Source organism: Leptinotarsa decemlineata, unplaced genomic scaffold (genome assembly GCF_025532065.1).
Source record: "Leptinotarsa decemlineata unplaced genomic scaffold, Ldec_3_MD MMD2_P_RNA_scaffold_6, whole genome shotgun sequence".
Lineage (NCBI taxonomy): Eukaryota > Metazoa > Arthropoda > Insecta > Coleoptera > Chrysomelidae > Leptinotarsa > Leptinotarsa decemlineata.
In genome coordinates, this window is record NW_027412533.1 from 15,259,906 (window position 1) to 15,285,310 (window position 25,405).

Below are 25,405 nucleotides of genomic sequence, written 5' to 3' on the forward strand. Positions count from 1 at the left end.
TCATACTAACACGTTTTCAATTTAATAGATCTAAGAGCTACTCAAGTCACTATACCAAAGTTCCACTTCTTTGGCAATAGATATTCTCCAAACATTAGGGGGGCCTCAACATTATTTGAAACAGTAAGTATCATGTGGATTTGTTATCCTAATATGACTTCTATTGCCCGTGGGTTAGGCTACCTATCGGGCGCGTCCCCAGGTGGCGGATAGGGGAACGGCCAGGGGACTGAAGGCCCTGTCCGAGAAGCCAATGTGGTCTTATGGATGGGGTCGCCGAACTCCTGGCCAGTGGCAGAAATAAGTAAGGTGAGGGAACTTAAACCCCCCCAAAAGCCTTTGCAAAACATGCCACCGTGGACCAGCCTACCCAAGCTAAGGTTTAAGGAATCGTGCCGACAGCTGAATGGCCGCATGGTGATATGCGGTTACTAACAATCCCCTTTGGGTACTGGGCGAAACCTCATTATAATCAGCCTACCTCTGGTAGGGCGGGGCTCTGCCAGAGGTGACCAACTCTTCCCTTGCTACTCGTGGAAATACACATGAATGAAACAACACAAAAACAGAAACAACAAAAACCAATTCCGAGGCTGAACAGAAGTGCTCACCTCAATCTAAGGCGGTGGCTGGGGATTAACAGAAATGTTCACCCCAATCTACCACTTGGAATGAGGCTGGACATAGCAAATCACCTCCAACAGCAAGGACACTTCCTGCGGCGGGCGCCAAGGGCTCCGCCTTGCATAAAGGCAAGGAACCGGCTGCCCCTGCAGGAAAGCTTCCTCACTTACGCACCTTCACGGAATGAACCCCAAGAAGGTTGAAGAAGCCGCGCAACGACAGTACTATCGCTGCACCTTCCAAAACCTTCGCGGAGGCCACCTTAAGGTTGCCAAAGAGAGTGTGTGTTCGGTGAGTCTTGGCCTACACCTACCAATATAAAGGAGATGTCTCCTAGTTACCTGTTCACCTTTCTGAAAAGGACACGATGGACGATAACATAGGAGGACAACTCCTCGGAAGGATATACAAAGGATATACAATGGTAACATGTGGCCTAAGTGCTGTGAGTCTACACTTACCTTCTCTACTTTACGATACCAGATGATTTCTATTGAAAGACGTAAACGCTCCAAAGACATTATTCGTATGTCATTTGTTTGTTATCATCTCGATACTTTTTTATTTTGTCCTGATTCATAAGCCAATTGGAGTTGATTCTGTCACACCAGCTATTCACCTCCACTTGTCATTTTAAATTATACATCTGTTCTATACTTAAACATAGTTGCGAAACTAAAACACTTTTATTTTTGTTCTACAAAACGTCCTTGGTGTTGAATTCTATGGTGTTAAATGCAAGTTCACATATTTCAAGAAACTACCTTCATTCCAGAGAAGTGGAAACAGTGTTGCCACCATGATAAGATATTCTTGTGTTGTCTTTCGTCTTGTCTCAGAACGGGACAAGAGATTTTTCTCTTGAAAACTCGTGTCCCGACAAGACAATAAATTGATTCATTTTGGTCAATACGAGATGGTACAAAACAGCCCACTCTCGACAAGAAAAGACAAGAGAAGTCGAGAGAAAAGTAACATTATAAAAATTCTGTAAATTTTTAATTCTTGGCACGCAAACGGCAACTTTTTTCCGATACTGAACGAAAAATAACATTTTAAAATTTGTTTTTGATATTTGATTTAGTACTTGTGACGTACTGTTTGGAACCTTTAGTATAGTAATGATTATTTCTGGAGTTTTATCACCTTCAAGAGGAAGATTAAAGTTTATTCTTCCTTTTGAAGATGATAACTTGGTGATTAAAACACCTGTCGAGCTGTTAAAAATAATGATTTTGTGTATATTCAGTAATATTCATTTGATATAGTGGCTTGAATTGAAATGTTTATATTCCTAAACATCGATGTCTGACATTAAGGATGATAGCAATCCATATGTGTGAAATATTTTGTCGTGTAACTCTTTCATATATTATATTGAGTAGCATTCCTATGAATGATATCTGATTCAATTCCATAACGAATGTTAAGGTACAAACTGAATAGGAAAAGGTGTTTTTGTATAATTCAATGTTCATATACATGAAAGTACGAGTAGGTGTTTAGGAGGAAGAGTTTTCTCTTCCAGTTTCTGTCTGGAGTTTATTATGAAACTATCTACCCCACGTTTTTTGTATGAAGATGGAGAAGTTGAATGCCAAAACATTTGTTTGCCATATAGTAGCTGTTGTTTTAACTTGGTTAGGTTTTCAGATCCATCAGGAAAATTTTATATGCTAGAAATAACGAGTAGCATGCGTCATTCGGCGATCAACCTTCACAATCGAAATATTTCAACCTTCAGACAGTGAAAAACTGACGAACTATTAGCGACTGAAAGATAAATATACATATTGATTTTCAAATGAATGAAGATGATCCTGAAAGAAGTATGCTCATAAGAAGAATTATTGTTCGCCATTTTGTGTGAGAAGAATTATCAAGTATCCGGAAGAATTTTAGCAGTACGTTTTTATAAGTAGTGAAATTACGACTTTAAATTCGAAATTCCGACTATGAACTCAAAATGTTGAGCTTCAGGTCGAAATTTCGAGTATATGCTCAGCGTTTTGATTTTAATTTCAAAATCTCGACTTAAAACTCTGAATTTCGAGTTCTTCAGACCGTGATTTCCAAGAAACAAATAATTAATATATGTGACCCTTATGCCGTTTCGTGAAGAGTTAACATTCAAAGAAAATTCGCACTCATGGTACCTCTGTTAATATTGAGCACGAAAATCGTGAACGTGTAATAATATCCTATTCCGAATGAATCAGATCGAATAGGATCAAGAAAGTATAATATTCAATTTCGAAAAGCAGCGAAACGTAACGACAATAATTCGGTTATACGACGATCGACGAAAAAATTGTTAAAATCTAAAATTATGCAGATTCCTGACTAGAGATTCGTCGGCAGAAAACATAAACAAGGGATGCGGAGAGGTGCGCGCGGTCGGGGGGAATAGGATCAGAAGATGAAATAAAACAAGGAGAATGAAATAGCGAGGGTGGATATGAAATGGGGTGGAGTTTACAGAAGCGGAAGTAAATAGGGACGCGCAGAACAGGGTGGGAAATGTACAGGAACGTTAACTCGGCTGCTGGTGCCGACTGCCAGCTTTTTGGAGACTTTCTCCCACATCCGCACCACATATACGTCACCCGCTGTCATGTTTCTCAACAATTTCTATCACAGAGATATGGAGACACCTTCCCAGCATGTTTGAATGTCACAAAACATTTATAAAGTTGTTGGAAATAACCCCGTAAAGAACCTCATTGAAAGAATTGTTGATGCAATCTTTTCGAATTTTTCAGAACAATTCATTTGATAGCAAACCGTGAGATTGACTATGAGAACATCACATAATGTCAGTAGAAGACCTCAAGGACCGGTACTGGGCCTAACGCTATTGGTACTTTAAATTAACGATCTAGCATATACCAACATTTCTGGTAATTTTACTATTTTTGAAGTCGATTCAACCATATAATAGTAAAATGAACATCCACACGTCGAAATTCAACAAAATCAAAGACTGTCATCTATAACGGTATCAAAATGTACGGTAAAGCAATTCTATTATGATATAATGCTCAAACAATAACTATCTTGATAAAACTAAAACTCAAAAATGAGGCATTTGTAAGTAATAAGTTCATTGGGATTTTATGTAAAATGATGGAGCATGCACATTTAAATATATAGGTATTAAAGTAAATGTGAGTAAAACAGATCAGCATAAATAAATTAATTGAAATAATCATATAACGTCAAACAGCGTCGTTTAGTCCATTCTTAGGTCTCATCAATAGCATTAGGCTGAACCACATATATTTTTTGACTCTAGTGTTGTAAATCATGCCCTAAAAAAATAACGCCCGCCGCCACTGGTAGTCATAAACCAATCATGACGTAGCGAAGAGAGCATGAATGAACGATGTTCGCTGTCGCTCTAGATGTAGCAAGAATTCCGACGAAATTTCTACTGCATTCGATTACGATATATAAACGTTAGCCAGGAGCATATCAACACAGTTGAGTGGAAGTTACAGTGCGGTACGCGAAAAGATCTAGTAAGGCGACAGACATTCGAATAATAGTTGAAATTTAAATTTGAATGTTTATTGTATTTAAATTGAAATAAAGATAAGTTTCATTATTGTTCAGTGTAGTCTACGGAAAAAAAACGGAATACTATTGTCCTTACAGAACAATCCTCAGTATGAGTAAATAACATTAGTCTCATTTCTCAAACGACGTCGAAGCTTGGTTTTTGACTTATCAAAAACTCCGTGTGAATCTATAGACCATAGATGGTGCATTCGTAGGAATATACATCCATTCGTACTTTTTTCATCAACAGGAAATCATGTATTTTGTATTATTGAATATATTTACAATCCTAGAATGATTCATAATTCTCAATCAAAGTGTCAGAATTGACCTAAATTATTTTAAAACAATAGGTGAACAATAAATTGTTCAATGTTGGTGCAAAGAAGGCCATTTATTCATACAACTTATTTCTTAAATATTTTCCAAAAAAAACCAAAAGCCTTTTTCGATTGAAATACAAACATTAGATAAATGGAACATTACGTGATAGTATATACATTCAGTAACTGTGGATGTGACGAAAGTTTTATTTCATCTCATTTGAAAGAACTTTGCAAATGAGTGAACCATCATTGAATTTTTCACTGTCATATCGACGTCTTCAACTCCTCAAGTTCACGAGACGTGGCTCATGTCATTTTACAAGATGTTGGAACTGGTTAATGGATTTCACAGAACTATAGTGGATTTTGCGGAGAAAGAGGTAATATCTTGTATAAATTACTTCACCCGTATTCGTACATTACCGGGAACGCCTCAGGTTAGTGCATTTTCAACTTGGTTTCGCTATTTATAATCATAAAAGGTGCTACAATATTTTCGACAGCTCCAAACAATATTCACTATAAATAATAACTCTTGGAGTATCTTTCAGATCTGATTGTTCACTTAACAAGTGTTAGTAACCCTAAAATACAAGAATAATAAAACTGTGAAATTAAATCCATTTGAAACTGTGAAGATTGTGAAAGAAGAATATTGGTGAAATTAAACATTTGTTTCACAGTACAGGCAGAAGATCAGAAAAGTAAAGTGTCGTTCAATAAAACTTGCAGATTTGTAATTGGTTGGAATTGTTAAGTCTGTATGCAAATAGATGTATTCAAATATTTGAGAAATATATGAATGGCAAAGTCATTCGTGTTCGTAGAAGTTTCCTATAAACTTTTGTCATAATGATGAAAGCTGTTGTCATAAAGATGCACATTTCATGTGCCGTGGAAGAATACTGACTCTACTATTATGTTGTCCCATGCTATATGAATTCCATGTGACGGTAAACAAAACCAAACGAGACCGGCTTTTTCATTTGGATTAATATCAGTTGTTTGTAATTAGTCATGTCACAAAATTTGGTTCAATCAACGGAACGGCACACACACATGAAAATCATTAAACTACATTAAAATTTAATATCGTTGCAGAGCCGTGTAAATTCAGTGAAATGGAGAAATTGTAAAATGAAATTATTTTGATGGTACTGGAAATAATATCTCATCAATAATGAAGCACTTTATTAGCTTTTTAATAAAATGTTTAGGAAAGAAAATTGGTAAAAAGCTTTTATAATAGAACAGAAATCATATTTTATTCATCTTAAAGTTAAGATCGTTTTATTGAGATATTCAATTCATGCATTGATGGAACTCACGCCATTGAAGAGTTTTTCATTAATATATGACATATCAGAGATAAACTAAATTAAAAAAACTGGCGAGCAAAAAAAGGCTGTCCCTACATTGTTTGTTAGGAATAACAAAAACCGATAATGTTGAAGAACTCACCAAGTACCGATCAACAAACACATAAGGGCTCTGAACCAGTTATAGGGATATCAATATTATATACAAGTAACCCTTTATTGTTATTCACTGAATAGAACTGGCCGATACTTGATGAAAATCCATATTGAAAGTAATTAATACAGTATATTGTTTGATTTTTCTTATACAGTGTTTTACAAAACTGCAACACGTGTTTCGTTATACAATAGCTTTCCCAATCATAAAATAAAACACGCGAAACACTTGTCGAGGTTTTTGTAAAACCCTGTAAAGAGAAATTCATACAATAAACTGTATAAGTTAGTTTTTATATATGTATATGATGGCATTATAGTTTGAAATTTTCATTGTACACAATGAACGAATCTCTACTTGAAGCCAATATTATTTGAAGATGTATTGAATCATTTATTTGCTATTCAATGATTTTTCATTTTCTCATAATTATCTCAAAATCATGACATTTCATTCAAAATAACAACTTTCGTTTCTGTCTTTTCTAAACTGAAACTTATAGAGACAATTTGTAAAAAGTTCAACTACAAATGTCACTCACCTCGTTTTTGTAGATCATCCCTTGAGATTTGGCTGGTGAGAGCAGTTGGCGTTGGGGGAAGGCCAAGATGGGGAGCTGTTGGAGTTCCTGGATACCAGGCCCAACCTGGAGTCTGTCCGTTGAACATTCTCAATTTGTCATAAACTGATTCATTCTGTGCGGAAGCCTGCTGTTCTTTTTGCGATGCCAAATTTCTGAGAACTCGATTTATAGACGAAACCTGTAACAATAGTAATAATAATAATACCAGAGATTTGATGGGCGGATTTAATGTTATCATGTATAATATGTTCGAGAACATGGTCTAGAGGAATATTCACGATTTACTTCATTTTATAGTAATGTAATCATATTGAACGTTAAATCATCAAACTATGCATCAGGCTGGCTTATTAAGATAAATTGAAGGCTATAAAAAACGAATTTATAACATTAGATGGTCTTGGTTCTAATTGAAAACCTTGTCAAAAATCCTACATATCGCAAACATCATTTGAAGGTATGAAGTTGACAAACATCTCAATGAACCACAATCTCACTATTCGGAGAAGATATCTGAATGGTGGGAAAGGTATCAATATCCATATCGAAAAATATAGAAAATGACAAGATACCATCTCTCATTTCCACAGTTCTGCCTCTATTGAAAGATAATTCTCAAAGACAGCAATAACTGTAACCTAAACTAGAATAAGGCTGAAAAATGATTCGATTCGAAGCCTGATGTGCTCCAATTTGTTGGGTAGCAGACGATCAAATGAAAAATCATTTGAAGAATTGAATATCTAATAATTAATTGCCTAATAATCTACATCATATGATTTTATTCATGTTGAGTGACAGATTTTCATTTTATATTCCCTAATTATTCTGTTCTGTTACCGAAGTTGAGAGAATCCTACTTTATTCTTTATTATGTTTTGACAAAAATTCAGTTTTCATTCATGTTTAATGGAATTGTCCGATGCTCGATAAAAATGCATGAAATGTTTTTAGAAACACTTTGCTGTGAGATTTCGACTGAATACGCCTGAAGAAGCTATTGTATAATGAAACACATATTGCAGTTTAGAGAAAATCCCATGGTAAAGTATTACTAAATAATTTCCATTTGATCTAATCATTCAGTTGATGTGATATGTGGGAAATAATATCCTGACAAAAGTTACAAATTGTATTCATGTTATTTTGATTGTTTGTTATTGAAAAGCAATATATTTAATGAAAAAAAGTTTCAAATATTTTACTTTTTTGAGTAATTGTTCTCAATTATTTTGAAGAACTACTTGCCTTGAATTTGAGTGGTAAAAATTGGGTAAGTTAGCTTAAGAATTAGGTCAAATAATGAATCCGTACTATATCCATACTATAATTTTTAAATGTTGTTTGTTGTCTTCGCACATTTCATCGTATTATTTGGGATATAAATCCCTCATTCAGTGGTTTGAATTAGAAAAAACAAGGATATATAGTAATTTTGGATTTAGAAACACTTTACTGTGAAATTTCGACTGAATACGCCTGAAGAAGCTATTGAATAATGAAACACATATTGCGGTTTAGAGAAAAATCCATGGTAAAGTATTACTAAATAATTTCCATTTGATCTAATTATTCAGTTGATGTGATATGTGGGAAATAATATCCTGACAAAAATTACAAATTGTATTCATGTTATTTTAATTGTTTGTTATTGAAGAGCAATATATTTAATGAAAAAAATTTTCAAATATTTTACTTTCTTAAGTAATTGGCCTCAATTATTTTCAAGAACTACTTGCCTTGAATTTAAGTGGTAAAAATTGAGTAAATTAACTTGAAAATTAGGTCAAATAATGAATCCCTACTATATACATACTATACTTATTTAAATGTTGTTTGTTGTCTTCGCACATTTTATCGTATTATTTGGAATATAAATCCTTCATTCAGTAGTTTGAATTAGAAAAGACAAGGATATATAGTAATTTTGGATTTCAGGTTTTTATATGTACTTGACAACAAAAAAGTTTGGAATAAATGCTTTTCATTTTTAAAAGTTTTCAATCCTAGCCTAGACTACTACATTTCGCTATAAAAAACTGACACCAGGAATTCTCTAGCACTGAAACCGTTCTCATTACTTTCATCATGTGGGGCAAGATCGGATCTTTTCTGTTGACCAGTACCGTTCGCTGCTGAGGCAATTTTTGGTATATTTCATCTATTTCCTCATAGTAGATCTCTGCTGTGATGGTTTGTCCGGTTGCAGAAAGTTAAAACAAATTACGCCAACCGGCGCTGACTACCATAGAGTAACCATGGTCTTTTTTCGGCGGGTTTTTGCTTTTGGGAAGTGCTTGCGTGACTTATCGGTGTCCAACCACTGTCCTGAATGTCTCCTGTTGTAGTAGAGGATCCACTTTTCATCACACGGGACGATTCGAACAAAATATAATCGCTTTGGTTGCGCAAAGGCAAAAAGAACTGACTTCGAAACGTAACAATTTTTATCGACCTTTCAAAACTTTTGAAAAAACCTAATATTGTCAGGTGCTGTTTGGACATCTTTAACAAAGCATCACATCAAAATATTGTATTTTTTGATTTATGAAATTCCGAATGACATAGATGTGGAAGAGTGAAAACTATATCTCTGCAATAACAGGCATTTATCAATAGTGATTAACCAATATGCCCCTATTGTGCTCTAAATATTCAAATTCAGCTCTTGGAAATAGTCCACATCATTACAATGCGCGCAGCGAGCGTATGATTACGAATTTTTTAAACCGGCTCCGTCAATTACGCTAATGAAATTAATGGAATTGAATGTGGTATTGTTGAGGCCACAGGCCACATGTCACGAAGTCGCCCTGTTTCTGACACACTAGATCCCAAAAAGTGATAGCTGATTTGGCAAAACTTCATTTTACATGTATTCGAACATACGTCAATTGGGTTTTCTGATTCAGACAAGATAAAAAGAATCGATGCGTCCCTTTCTATGCAGAAAGAACGAGATAAAATATACGGTATGGTATAAAAAGGGGCGCGAGGGGTAGTTTTTTGAATGGGATCACCAAAGCGTGGTCTGGCCATTCAAGTTCGGTCATATGTGAAATAGTCAGAGGTGAATGGGGGAAATAGGAGCCGGCGAAAGGATGGGAAATTATGTTCTCGAAGCAATCGTTTCCGCGATTCATTAAAGGAGTTGCAATTTCCTGTGGTATATAGAAACATTTGGAACTGGATGATGGACTAACTCAAAGTAGGCTTACACAGATTCTCACTTCAATTCACCCTGAAGGCAACTTCCACATCCAATGTACTTGAATATTATTGAAATGAGTCTGACGAGGGACGAGGTATTTCAAGTTACAATTCATTCATCCTTTTTTCGGAATTGTCAGGTGTTGTTCCACTAATACATACTCTTCGGTAGCGCATTATGACCCTTTCTTGCACGGATACGCATTACTGACGAAGTCATATGTAAATAAACCAGAACACGTGTTTGCAATTTCAGGTGATTTGTTTGTGAATATATTTTCTTTCAAAGGTAAAATTGGAAGCTCTGGTGTAGAATAAATCCAAAAACACTCTTTTCAATTACCAGAAATACAATAATCTTCTCGTCAAACGGTAGTTTTTTCATTACCAGAAGATGCCAACTTGATTGGTTAAACGCGAGTCGAGGGGAGTCTTGTACTCCTGTTGATTGTGAAAATTGTATTTCTGGTGATTGTGAAAGGTGCTCCTTGTTGGACCCTTCCTTTTTATTTGAGAGAGAAAAAAAGAGAAAGATGAATAATTTAAAACATAATTTTCAATAGATTCAATTAATGAAATATAGTAAAGAACAAATATCCTAAATTAATGTGAAAACAATTTATGAGACATCAGTATCAAGGTGACGTATGAAATTTGTTCGACATTTCGAAAATCCTAAGATTGGTATAATGACGGAAATATGTTTTTGTGATGCACTGTTTGGAACCTTTGGTGTAGTAATGAATATTACTAGAGTTCAATCCCAACACCAAACCGTTATTATTAACATCTCGACACGTGTTTCAATCACCAAGTGATCATCTTCAAGAGGAAGAATGAACTTTCTTAGTTCAATCTTCCTGTGATGGATAATTGAACATTATTATCGTATATAAAACGATCGTTTTTTATGATTATTGCCTGCGAATTTTATTTCTATGGATGAATGAAATTGTTGGTGTCCTTTTTTAATGATTATTTTCTGCCATCTTCATTTCGACGTAAAAGTACCCGATTTACTGAAGTAAAGCTTGTCGCCCACTTGTCGGACACAGCACAGCATGGCCCGTCCCGGCAAAATACGGATAGGATTGGACCAATGAAAATGAATGGACAACCGTCCACTAGCCCGGCACGGCACAGCCAAAAGCGTCCGCCGCCGGAAAGGATTCCAGATCTCCGATCCTGTCCAGCAAATAACGGTACGTGCTGTGACGGACTGGCCAAGTGAGCGCGTCGCCAGCCAGCGCTTGTCAGCATCACCAAACGTGCAGTCAGCAACGTGTGTCAGCATCGAAAAAACAGCACATTTAGTATGCTGGTCGTGGTCAGGCGACGGTCAGCGCTGTGCTGTGCCGGAGAAGTAGGCGACAAGCTTAAACATCACATCAGTCAGTTTGGATTGTCGGGTTTGAACAAATAATCATTGCGGAAAGCATCAGATGACTAGTCTCTACTTGAGAAAAAGAATCAGATGTTAAATTCAAATTCCCTGTCTTGCAATTTAGGAATGAAGATGATAGACTACAGGCCCATGTTGAAAAAGTTATGGGTCATTTGAACCACCAGGTGACCTATCTAGAACGATATAAGAGCATAAAATAATAAGATTCAGCACTATGCCGTCACTTGTAAGCTGTCCAACTGAGTGCAGGTGAGAATTCGAAAGTACAGGTAGAGTGAGTACATTTTGGTCACATATTTTTGTACGGCATTCTTACCACCGATAGATCCATTAAAAATAATAAGAAAACACGCAGTGCCGTAAAAAATGGTGCGCCACAAAGTCGGAATTTTTTTCTATTTTCCGACAATTAAAGGGTAAATTTGCTTAATTTTGGTAAGGCCAGTTGAGACTGGCCTGAACTGATTTTTATTTTAGATAATTTGATTTACAGCCAGTCTTCAAATATGCCCCCTTACTATATCAAAAATTTCAAATCCACGTATTAAATCGTGCGTGAAGTTGATAAGTTTATATCTAATGAATATAACGTATTGCAGTAATTTATACCTTCGAATGGTAATTAGTAATGTTTTCAGTAGTTTCTATGAATTTCTAAAAATCAACATCTTGAAAAATTTTCTAAAAATGATATGATTTTTATAAGATGATGATAAAATTGGGGTTAACGAATTTTTCGGTCTTCGAAATTAAGGTCACGTGAAAAATCAAATATTTGAGCAGTTTTCCAATCTTTCATTTTTCTTCAATATTTCTCAAGTTTTAGATCACGGTATCTTGAAGATTGGTTGAAACCTAGAATTCCAATGATAAAATGGAAGAGTAATCATTATTCATGAGAGGTTTGATCAATGCTGATCTTAATAACTAGGAATCAACTCTAACAAATCAACTCACTCATTCAGATAGTACTCAAACGAAACATTTTTTAGAAAAGAAACGTTTTGGCGTTTTTGTTCTTCATCATTATATAAAAAGTGGAAAATTTCCAATGAAAGGAAAGAAAAACGAAATAGACATAAAAAACACTTCATAGCGATGTGTGGATCACTATGCATAGATGATTCATGCAGATACAAATGGGAAGAAAGAGTCCATCCAAAACAAATACTTTCCAATAAATGAACATCGAACTACACGGAAGTCAGTTTTCATCATTTAGCTTGTTGTACTTCTGTACATAATTCACACATTTTCATGAAGAATTTGTATTGAGGTATTTTTCTTCGCATGTTTACCACTTTCTATATGATGATGGGAAAGTAGAAAACCAAAACGTTTTTTCAAAAATAACAAAACTGTAGTATTTTCAAAATCATTCACTATCAAATATGTTCACATCAATCAATATGTAGATGCTAATCAATAATTGATATTGAAATACGTATCATAATCCATTTCTCGAGAATATCAAAAAGGAATGTCAACTCTTGGTTGCCGAAATGTTTTGAGTTTTCATTTTATTGAAAATAAAAGTTCTCCTAACCAAACCCTTTTAATTTGAATTTATACCAAATGTAAAATGGGGTCATCTCATTTGGGTATTTAAAGTCTAATATTTCCATTAAAAAAACAATGCATTGAAGCCTCAAGAATCCCCGCCATGTTCTGCATCATTTCCTCCGAAATTTTCCACACCGTATTTCGATCAACGAGCAAATTCTTCCCGAATTTTCCCTCCAAATTAATATATGCCCTTGCCAGCGTTTCGCCGGGATCGAATTTTAAAGTTTCCGCTTTAATTTTCACAATTCAAACCGCCTCAGAAGTAGTGATTATCATCAAGAAGGCATTGTCCCCGGGAGCGCCCGTCGAATCGAGTTCGGTCTACCGAATAGGAAATCACTGTGGTTTTAGAAATTGAACAATTCCATATTGAGAAATTGAATTACATTTCACGAATGATTTCTTCCTGGTTCCTTTTGAATTTTGAATCATTAACAATATGAGGTTATGAAAATCGACAGGAATGTGAAAAAATATTATAAGAACATAGTATGAATATATACAGGGTGGCCAAACAAAAAGAAAGAGCGGTTATCAAGAACTTCGTCAAAAAATTTCAAATTACAGTAGATTCTGAATTTTAAAATTTGGCCTGATACTTTTGTAAAGATCTCCATCTGAAAAATTGGAATTGTTTAGGTTATAACCTCATTACAACAGTATCATTATCACATGGGCTTCCTTATTTGGAAGTTTTGTATATTTTAAGAGAAATTAGGATTTTTTTTTATTTTTACAACTACAACATTGAATTATGAATGTTTATTTTAAATTCGTACACCATTGCTACCCATTCAATCACACCTAACCAAACTTGACCAAATAAGTCCAACTTTTTAACGAAGCCAATTGACGTCAATGATGTCAATGATGAGTAGACTTACGGGTCAGATGGTGAGTGAAAATTAGCTTGAGAACCTGATTCGATCCGCAGTGGTACAAACAAAATTTTCTTATTGAGGATTTTTTGGCAGTTCACTACCAACTCAGACGTTGCTCGGTGTCAGAAAAAGGTACTCAGCTGTTCGGGAGTATATTTCTACTGATATGTATGAGCTTCGTTTCTACCAATCTCTCCACACACAAATCAGTTCCCATTGGTATTTAGAAATTTGATATATCTGTCCTGAGTTAGCGGATATGTACACCTGCACCAGAACCTGAAAGTGTGTTTACCCGTCTGTGAATACACAGTCATCTGCTCTTGATATTTCCTCCTTTGGGAAAATCCAATCCTCTCTACTCGTTAAGGTCTATATAAGGCGGTTCTTAGTGAACAGTTGGAGGCATTAAGTCGGAGGTCATTCGCAGAATGCTGTGACTGAGATGGGTCTATAGGAGAATTTCAGTGGCCGCTGACGATGTGGAGCGAAAAACATCAAAGATTGCCAAGCAAGTCTGTCTCAGTAAACTACAGAAGCAATTTGCAATTTGAATATCAATTTTAAATTTCCTCAGCTACAAAGATACATTCTTAGTAAAGGTTTTCTTATCGGTTTCTATATATATATATATATATATATATATATATATATATATATATATATATATATATATATATATATATATATATATATATATATATAAAGATATAGATGTTATTGAGTGTGTATGATATAAATCAAAAATGAAAATTCATGGACACAACACTCCAAAATAGTGGGCAAACCGCGGACACGTGTTTCTAGCTATTGTATTGTATGTGTTGCTACCTATTTTCGGCAAACAAGTGTTGCCCATCTTTGCACTTGGCTGCACCGCGCTGATGAGGCCAATAGCCAAAAACACGTGTCCGCGGTTTGCCCACTATTTTGGAGTGTGGTGTCCATGAATTTTCATTTTTGATTTATTTATATATATATATATATATATATATATATATATATATATATATATATATATATATATTTATTTATTTCAATATTTAATTCTACAAAAAGGATTTGAAGCTTTATATCTTCTATTAATTATCTGCGAGCGCTTTCGACAGTTGGTAGTACTGACGGTCAGAGCGTCTTAACTCAGGTATTCCAGGTACTTTAGGTAAATTTGCCTGTATTTGTTCTGCATCAGGTACTCTTCTTCATGTTAAATCTTCTCTAGGAATGTGTATGATTTTGTTTAATATATTGAATGTGAGATCTTGTTTTTTTGATTTGTACTTGTTCCTCGATAAGTGATTTATGACTGTTGAATTTATGGATGTTCAAGTTTTCCCAAATGTCCATGCGGTTTCCCTTGTTGATTTGTTTCATTAGTTTTATGTTCTCTGGTGGGGGGAAATTATGTTTGTTTTGTATGGCGTGTGTTGCAAGGTTTGATTTATATACTGTTGGATTTATGTATGCCTTTTTGTGCTCATTGTACCTTTGGATCAGTTTTTTCTTGGTTTGGCCGATATAGAATTTGTTGCAGTCCGAGCATTGTATACTGTACATCCCGTTTTGGTCTTTGTCTTCTTCTTTTTCATAGTTGTTTATTTTTTGTGTTATCTTCGTGTTCGGCTTGTATGTGATGTTGATGTTCAGTGGTTTGAAGATGTTTGTTAGTTTCTTGGTTTGGTGTCCTACGTACGTAAATGCTGTCCATCGTTGTGTTGTTTTGTCTGTTGGGGTAGCTTGATCCCCGTTCTGTATTTTTCGTTTGATTCTGTTTTCTAGTTTATCTATTGTCTTTTGGGTGTATCCGTTTTCGTTCGCTATTTGGTGTATGATTTTCCGTTCTTTGTTTCGGGCTTCATTGCTGAGTGGTATCCTTAACATTTTATATATGAATGCGTTATAGGCAGCCATTTTGTGTGATGGTAGATGGTTTGAACTTGCGGGTATGGTGGAGCTTGTTTGTGTAGGTTTCCTGTATATTGCCATTTGAAATTGTGTTTTGTTGTGGTTATATCCTATGGTTATGTCCAGGTAGTTAAGTTTTGAGTTGTGTTCTTCCTCAATGCTGAAACAGTTTTTCATTTATTTCGTTAATTTCTTTTGTTATTTGTTCTATTCTTATTCCATTGTTTTGTGATATGTACAGTCCATCGTCAACGTATCTGAACCATTCTCCTTTTTCATCATGTGTTCTTATTATTGTGAAGATTTTCTCATCTATGGTTTGCAGGTATATTTCGGATATAATGCTAGATAGTGGGGATCCCATCGCTAGTCCATCTGTTTGTTTATAAATTTTCCCTTCAGATTCGAAATAATTTTGATTAAGTATTGTATTTAGACTGTGTTCCATTTGGTTAATGTAGGTTTTGTCTATGTTTTGTTGTTTTAGTTTCTCAGATATGATGTTTATACTTTCGTTGACTGGTATGTTGGAGTACATGTTTTTTATGTCGAACGAGTACAGTTTAGTGTTCGGACTGACATTTGTCGTAGAGATTCTGTCTGTGAGTTCCATTGAATTTTTGATGCTGTGGTCGTTGTTCCTGTTGATTTTGTTTTTCAGTTCGTCGGCTATGATTTTAGAAATTTTGTATGAAGGTGCTCTGGTGAAATTGATAACGGGTCTTATAGGTTTATTTTCCTTATGTATCTTTATCTGTGCGTTGAGTTTTGGTGCTTTTGGGTTGTTGACTGTGTATCATATAAAGTATATATGTTGTTATTATAAAAATATATACCTAGTATTTGTATTCATTTCTGTAGACAGAAGATAGCAAAATTTTTAGTCAAATCTTCGAAAAAAAACTTACCCTGTTAATTGATACATTTCTTTGTGTATTTTAATAATAAAAAAAATTATTTTCCAGTAGGTCATGATTTCATCAGTTTTAAGTTGGTGACATACGTGTAGAAATATGTGAACAAGGAATTTTATGGAAAATAATATGACAAAATTCATTTTCAATTCAATTTTTGAGCATTCGGAATAAATTATTGCAAATTCCACAGATACACTAAGATTATAATAATTTCACCAACAGTTGCACAATTAGTAAAAAATTACATATAAAATTTTCATGATATAGATAGATATTAAATTTTCGTTTAGATACCAAACTGATTCGAAAAAACTAGAATTTCTTGAATATATATATATATATATATATATATATATATATATATATATATATATATATATATATATCGAGACAATACTGGAACTTTTGAAAAAGTGTTATGTCATTCAATTTCAATAATAAAATTATTAAGCCATAAAAATATGTATATATATATATATATATATATATATATATATACATATTTTTATATAAACGGTTTTTATTTACAATATGAATGAAGCAAACTAATATAGTATATAACATACCTTGCAATGATTGTGATTTACGGTGCATTGGAACTTCTTCTAGATCATTTAGAGATCGAATTGTTTCCCATAAAAATGACATGAGACTCAATAAAAAATCTTGTGCGGTGGCTGAACATTGTTTTACAAAAAATCATTTTCCAAATTACGAACAAAGTATGATTTTACATATTGAAAACAATTACAAAAAAAGACTTTTTCTTGAAATGGTAGAAATTATGAGAGCCCAATACTACGAACAAACGAATAGATATCAATCATCTTAGTACAATATATACTTATTTATTACATTTAGACATAAATAGAAGTAAGTAACATCATTTGGAATTTTCCATCATGTATTTCTTATTTCAATTTGTTAAGTCAAACCCGAATTTTCTCTGACATTTTGTTATAAATCAAAGATACAATATATTTCCATGAAAATCAACTATTTGTTTTTCAAAAACAAAGTTAAATCAATTTTGACAACCATTAAGTCAATATAAATTAAATCTTTTGAAAAAAATTTTTCACAAACTTTCTACAGTTATTTTACACAGTGTTCTTATATATTTTTTTATATTTACTGTAAGTATCAATATCAACTATTTTCTGTGTAAATTAAATCAAATTGTATTTTAGATAGCCCTGAAGAAGAATATGAAACCCCTTTATTCAGGAATATTATAATCATCTTTCATTTTATCATCATTTTATCAAACTACTTTGATACTGTAAATGAAGTATGAAACTGAAAAATGCCTTTCATGAAAAATAAATTTTGCAAAAAACTATTTCCAGAAAAATTATGATAGAAAATCTTCACCACTGATAATGATACAGAAAATAGAAATACTTCAATCAAAATCATTCCTCAAGCGGCAGAATTTAATATTCATTTTCCAATATTGGAAAATTTTCAACCATCATAGTAGAGAAACTTCCCTCAGAAGCGAAATGAGACTTGATGAAGATTTGTTCACATTATAGGATATTAACGTTGAGAAGAGAATGACGTCATAAGATGACACGTTACGGTGTTGCCAACATGTGCACTATTTCGAACTTTCAAATTTTTTTGTACTGCTGATTTGTTTTATTGATATTAACCTTACTTACTATCACTTTACTAAGTTGAAATACTACTTTGTTGAGACTATTTCGAAAATGCTTTAGGCATATTGAATATACGCAGGTCTTATCAAAAGAAATGATTAGTTCTGAGAAGAAAGACTGGCAGTTTTCGAGTTTTTTCAATTCGGCAACGTCTGAAATTTTATTATCAGTTGAGCAACTTACAAAATGAAATTTTACTAGTTTCATTGCCGTTGAACGCATTTCATTGGGAATTTTAAAGTTGTTATGTTGGATATACAAAATTATCAAAAATGACGTGAATATCCTATAGTACTATTTTCTCCAAGAAGAAATATTAAATTCAATGAAATGAAAGTTTCACATTCTGAAACAAACATATTTTTTTATAAAGGTTCAAATCCAACAAGTCAAGTATTATCAATCAAGATCTTGAAAATATACTGATGAAAATAAAAATACTTTTCACTTTTGACGTACCTAATCAGATATTTTTCTCGTAGTGATTTAAAATTAAACTTTATGATATACCAAATATATTTCCAAATTTTATGTTTCATAATTAGTACATTTTCGTGACATAACCTCTCTTTCCCGATTAATCCCGTAAATCAAATCATTATCACACTATTCGGACAAATTGGCTCACCGATGACAAGCCGAAATTTAATAAAACTTTACCGAAATCGCCTAACATCCAACAACTAAATTTGTGGGAAAGTAGCATATCCAAACAATACATGTGCCAGATGCAATACACTGCAACTCACGCACCGCTAACACCCTGCATAAATGGCTTATCCTGATCCCCAGATATTATTACGCCGTATTCTTCGCGTCTACTCAAGTGGAAGCACAACACCTCGTCAACGTACGTCACAAACACGCATCCAGCTTTGAAAATTCTCTAACCTTTTCCCTATCCTTCGCCTCTTCTGCATAATTATTCACATCATTACCATTAGCTGCAGTTGCAATTTTCGGCAAGGTTTGTACGATTTCGATGATTTTATGTTTATCTTTCTGTTGACCAGCTGACACCCCTCAAGAAAGACAACTAGCAGAATTGAAAACTTGTACGAGTTACTCCTTTTCAACATGGGAATACCAGCACGGATCGGACGATACGCAGTGGGAATAGAGATTCCCACAGTTGGGATCAGATCAAACCGACCTTCACATAACGGTAGATTGAATGAAGAGAAACCACTTACGCTAACCAACCACCAACCGGCTACCAATAAAGATATAGCCTTCCACAGGATGAGAAGGTTTCGTGACATGAACCCTAAGTGAGATGAGTGTTTTACTCAAATATCAGTGTAGGTCTTATGCACTTGTCGTCAACTCACGGGGTAATTTTATCTCTGTCAGCTCACAGTCTACATAGGTGCTACGATTCAGTCTTCCAATTTTGTTGCAGAATGATCAGTTGAAACCACGTGAAAGATATAATTACTATATAAGAAGATACATTCAAATTGAAAGTGTTATTTTTCCGAAAAACATAAGTTTTTGGAAAAGAAAGGTTTTGACTTTCTACTTCTCCTTCTTTATACAAACATGTGGGAATATTCCAAAGAAAGGAAGGAAGCAATCAATTTCAAGGAAGTAACTTCCAGACGCAAACTGGAAGAAAAGCCCTTCCGAAATAGGTACATTTGTATAAACATTGAATTACACGGAAGAAAAATACTTTCGAAACAAATACTGGCATATGAACACAATAAGTAGTAAGTGTATAAAGATGGAGAAGTAGGAAGCTAAAATCATTTTATCCAAAAATTATAGGCTTTCCCATCCGAAGGCACGATTGATAAGAACAAAATCTGGACTGATAAGCGGTGGTGGAATGGAACCTGAACCTGATATCTGTTTAAAAAATCTGTTTTCCCTTAACCAGCTATCGCACCCCTACGACGACAACCCTCAGAAGTTGAAACTATGCGAGCTAAGGATTAACGAGGTCTTACCCTTTAAAGTATGATTCCTAACACGGAATAACTGAAAATATTATATTGTCATATAATAAACAAGACCCAAAAATACATGAACTTAGAAATAATTCTCATTGTCGGAGAACCATGCAAAATGTTTGGCATTGGTTCTCGTGTTTTTCAACTTTTACAAATTTCATATTGAACATATGTATTTTTCAACAAGTACCACTCATTTTTCGAACAACTGTCATGAACTAAAATATACAGTGTAACTACAATTTTATTTTCGATGAAAAACATAAAACCTATTTATTTTTCTCAAAGAATTATCATTTTGATATGTCGCAAATAACTGATATCTCAGTAGAACATATGTCATGTATTCTATATTCTTTAAAATTACACCGATTTTCGTCCTTCAGAGCTACTCAAAAGAGCCAAAAACATAAATTACTCGAACAGAAATCCATTCACATATCAGAAAAAGCACATAACGTCTTCAAATCGGTCCCTTTGACAAAACATGAATACAATTTCACGTACAAAAGTAGCCTTATACAAAACCTCGAGTAGTTCATAAATCTTTTTTGTAGTGTCGACAGAAGCATTTGTCGCAATTTATTTGGAAAATAGCCTATTATCGTTTTGGAGTATCATTTTGATAAATTCCTCGACAATTTCAATGGAACCGTTATATTGTTGAAATCCATTGTGAAATCAGAGGGATGCCCATTCACAGAGGTGGACTTGGGAGATATGCCCAAGTTGAGAACAATGTGAAAGAAGGGTGGATTTACTTAGGAATCTCGTGATAGGATTATTGGGAATTATGAACCCATTTAACAGCCATCTAAGGGCATTTATCACCTGGAATACTTGAATTGTTTGAGATTTGAAAGGGGAGTTTATGGTTGCCATAATCATGCACTTTTTGCCTTGTCGATTCTATTTATTCCTACAGATTTTCTTGACGATTCTTTGGTTTTCATTTCATGTCAACGTTTCATTTTTGTTAATAATTACGATTTCATATTTTATACTGACGGACGAAAGAATTGCTAGGAGAAGAGTTACCAACTAATTATTTGATGATTGACTCTCATTACGGTTTCGGTGAAACTCACGTTATTGGCATCCTAGAGAAGAAATTGTCTCAGAAGCCTTGTGAGTTCAGTTTATTGATATTTTTTCACTGTCAATTAGATCTATAACTCTGGACTGATGATTAAAGCACCCTCATATACTTTCCCCGTACCACAGTCTATTCAAAATATTATATATCATATCAAACACAAAATGGGATCACTTATGTGCACAATTATAGTTGTATAGTTGTCGAAATTATCATTTGAGGAATGATATTTACACAAATGCACAATCAATATTTTGGGTTGCATTCACATTATAGAAATTGTTCAGTTCAACACAGAAAAGAGGCACCATTGCATTTGTATGGTTTAAGGAATATATGTTGATTCCATAAAATATTCGAGGGAAATACGATATTGATTTGGAATTTGATAAGAACTCAATCTGTCTTATGTTTTGAAATTGCCTAAGAACCGCCAATATTTTTCGAAACAATTGGATCAACGTTTCGCCATGGAATAGCTTCCTCAATCCTACTTGTATAGCGAAACACGTGTTGTGATATAGATTTTCAACAAATATCGGCCAGTTTAATTCAGTTTTTCATCATCGTTTCGACTACTTGATATACTCGACAAAAAGTAAAATTCAGTTTTTTTATAATAATAATGGTTCAAGAAATATAAGAAAAACCTCCGAAAGTAAATATTTCTATAATTCCCAAATTAAATGAAAATACAAGATTGAAATTCTGGACCTCACTTTCGAACAGAGTGTTTTAGAAACTTATTCGTCGTCAAATTTGAACGAAGCTTTTTTATCTTTAACCAATCTGCAGAAGCGCTGAGGTTATATACAGTCGCGTAGAGCTATCGGGCATAATTTTCATTGTCAATTCAAGGTCAACGTTTTAAGAGATTCTCAAAGCTCTTAGTACTCAGTGCTTTACTGAAAATGTGAACTTACTAGTTGAAGTTGAGAATACCCTAAGAAGGTCGATTGAGAGTGATTTTCCCCCACAAAATGATGACGTTCTTTCAGAATCACAAAAGTTTTTTTGAGTGGAGTTCATCAAGTGCACCACGTTACCAACTATAATAGGTCAACTATATGTATTGGAATGACAAATCGAATACTAACTTTTATTTGGTCACCAACAAATCTAAGACTTGATGCATGATATTTACCCAAATGTATTACCAATAATGCTCCTATATAGTTGACGTTACAATTTGTTAAAATAATATAGTTGACGTTACATGTTTTCATTTGAAGAAATATCGGTTGATCCTACAAAATACTCGAAACAAATACGATATTGAATTTAGTTTTTTGAATTCTCATTACAGTATTAGTCGTTGAAGCAGTCCATTAAAATATGATTCAACAACATTTTCAAATCAGTAGTCAACATTTTTCTCACGAAGAGGAGCTTCAATTATATACATAACTAATGAATTTATCTGAAATAGATGGATAGAGTCCGCCCCTGCTTTGCCATAGACTCGCTACCTGAGAGTTTCTAGGTAAACAAAAGCTACTTCTTGTCACTAATAGAGTTTGTAAAGCGGTGACATGCGACATGTTAAATAAACACGTAGGCCTGAGGATACAGAGAGCGCAATCTTGAGCAAACCAGACCCTTGCATTACCAGTATTTACTCTATCTACTAAGGATGTCATATACTGATACGGAATTAAACGGGATCAGTGCTGTTACACAAGCTCCAATCTTTATTGTGTCGCAATGTATATCAAATTTGGGTTTTGTGCACATATTGGTTTCTTTGGAAAAGTTTTCGTTCCGTGTCAGCGGCTATAGTAAACGAGATGCTGATTTTGATATTATTTTCTATACATGTGATACACTGTTTGGAACCTTTGGTGAAGTAATGAATATTAGTGGAGATTTTTGACAACACCAAACCGTTATTTCAACACCTCGACACGTATTTCGATCACCAAGTGATCATCTTCAAGGGTAAAATAAAAAAATTAGAAACAAAAAATGTATTCTAAAGTCTTCCTTGGTATCTCCAGAACCAGACCTAATATTTTCGATTCGTTTCCATCAATAAATTGTGCTCTTTATGATTTAAAAGGCAATAGAACAATCCTATTGAATAAATAGAAACGATGTATATAAAAGTGGCCACTAATAATAACAGCTTACTCAAACAGAACCATTAACAAGTTATAGAAAATTAAAAACTTGCTCAACCCAGACAAGTTGAAAATTCACAAACTATGAACAGACTAGACGCATTTCGCTAACACCGTAGCTTCCTGTTGTATCTATTAGTATTAGTTATCACCTCATCATATAGTGTTTTTTCTCATTGTTAATGAATCTCAATCTTCGAAGGATACTGTTTTGTGTTCTGACCTGTTTGTGTCCCAATTAAAATAAATAAATGAATGAATAAACATGCCCTTCATGACACGGATCAGAACAAATGCAATGATTATCTTCAATTCATCATACAGAATATAGAAACATTTCAGTTCATTTTGTCAACTTAAGACAAACACAACTGTGCATTTTTATGACACCCTTCTGTTGGCAGTCTTCCCCACGCACTGAAAACCCTCAAGAACCCCAAACAGTAGCGATTACTAGATTTTGTTACTGAAAACTATTTAATACGAAACAGCTACCGTGGATGTAATGCTTCAGGGTTGAGGATTAGAATTTTAAAACTGATTAGGGTGAAATTTGATACGATCCGTAGCGAATTTATAGCCATCTCTAAGAATTTCTGGATGTACACAGAATAATTTTATTGCTCTATGTGTGATAAAGTTTATAATGTAGAACATATTTTTCTTCATTATCGGGCTTTCTGGTTTTTCTCACCTTTTTCAATCTGAAAAGTATAAATATGGAGAACTTTATGAAGGTTGAAGGTGAAAATCCCCAGAAAAATCGATAAAAAGCTACATCCAACACATAAAATGTCTTTTCCAATATAATATTCTGGTTTTTGGCGAAGGATTTATTAAACGACTTTCTGGCGAAGTCTCCAGAAAGAACATTGACGAAATAGTTTTAAATTATTAATAGCGATATGAATCTTTCACATATTACCCAATTTGAAAAAAAATATGAAAATCCCCAGAAATCCCGTGAGTATAGTGATAACAAAAAGAACAAAGGGGCATGTCCAATGTAAGGTTCAACATGGAATCAAATGATCCAATGGGATTTCACCTTGAACCTCATTTTCAGCCATATCAAATTCAACTTCGTGGATAACGTGACACTTAATCTTACTTCTATCGTTAGTCAGGACCGACGACATGGACGTAAAAGATTTCTGATCCTTTATAGGTGTTTCATGTTGACTGACTGACTGACATTTCATTCAAATTCGAAAAAAATAATTTGATTTCGCAACATTATAATCCTCGTTAAGAGTTACCTAGGATATGCCCTTTCGTTCTACATTTTATCAGAATCCCACGTAATTATTGAGCGTTTTCATACTCATCCCACACTCTGTTCATTATAAGGCTAATAGAACAGCACCTTGTATTGTGTCCTTTCTTGATTATTACAATTATATCCATTCCAACAGTCATACGAACCATGTACTAACTATTTTTGACGTTAATTTAAAAAAAATGATAATGAAGGAAAGAGAATTGAAACTTTCTATGTTTTTACCACTTTCATTTGTAACTAACGTTACTGCAGTTTCGTCCTATAAGGACATTTTCAAACTTTTACAGTTTGCAGTTACGTTACTATAGTAACGATAGTTACAAATAAAAGTGGTAAAAAACAGAAAGTTTCAATTATCTTTTCTTCATTATGATTTCCTACCACGTAGTAACAGCTACATCCATCATTTTACTAAAAAAAAATGTTTCTTCAAAAAAACCAGCGTTCAAACCCGATTTTTCCTGAAATACATAAACCAAAGTTAGTTTTAGTCGTTTCATCGGGAGATCATGTTGAAAGCGTTCGATATCGAATAGCTGGTGCTTTTGGTAGCGACGAAACGGTCCCATTTACAGGCATTTTCCTCCTTACTGTGGCATTTCCCCTTCACATTCGATTGCACACCAATTGTTTGACCTATCATTCTGCTACTCTACAGTTTCCAGTGCATTGGGGATCGTTTCACTCTATACGATTCTTTACGAGGCGTATGCGTATGGGCATAAATTACAACTGATAAAAGGCAATAATTACAATTCAGAAGTAGGAACATTTTAATTATATTTGAATATTATAGTTAGTTGTGATATACGGTAGAATATATTTATTCATCAA

General features: G+C 34.0%; 1 protein-coding gene across 1 annotated transcript in view; it reads right to left on the reverse strand.

The window, feature by feature from the left end:
- Nucleotides 1–25,405, reverse strand: part of toy (paired box 6 protein twin of eyeless) — a 96,683-nt gene that overhangs the window by 36,014 nt on the left and 35,264 nt on the right. The window contains exon 5 of the mRNA XM_023164406.2: nt 6,529–6,748. Within this exon, the coding sequence (XP_023020174.2) occupies nt 6,529–6,748 (220 nt within the window). The remainder of the gene's footprint in view (nt 1–6,528; nt 6,749–25,405) is intronic.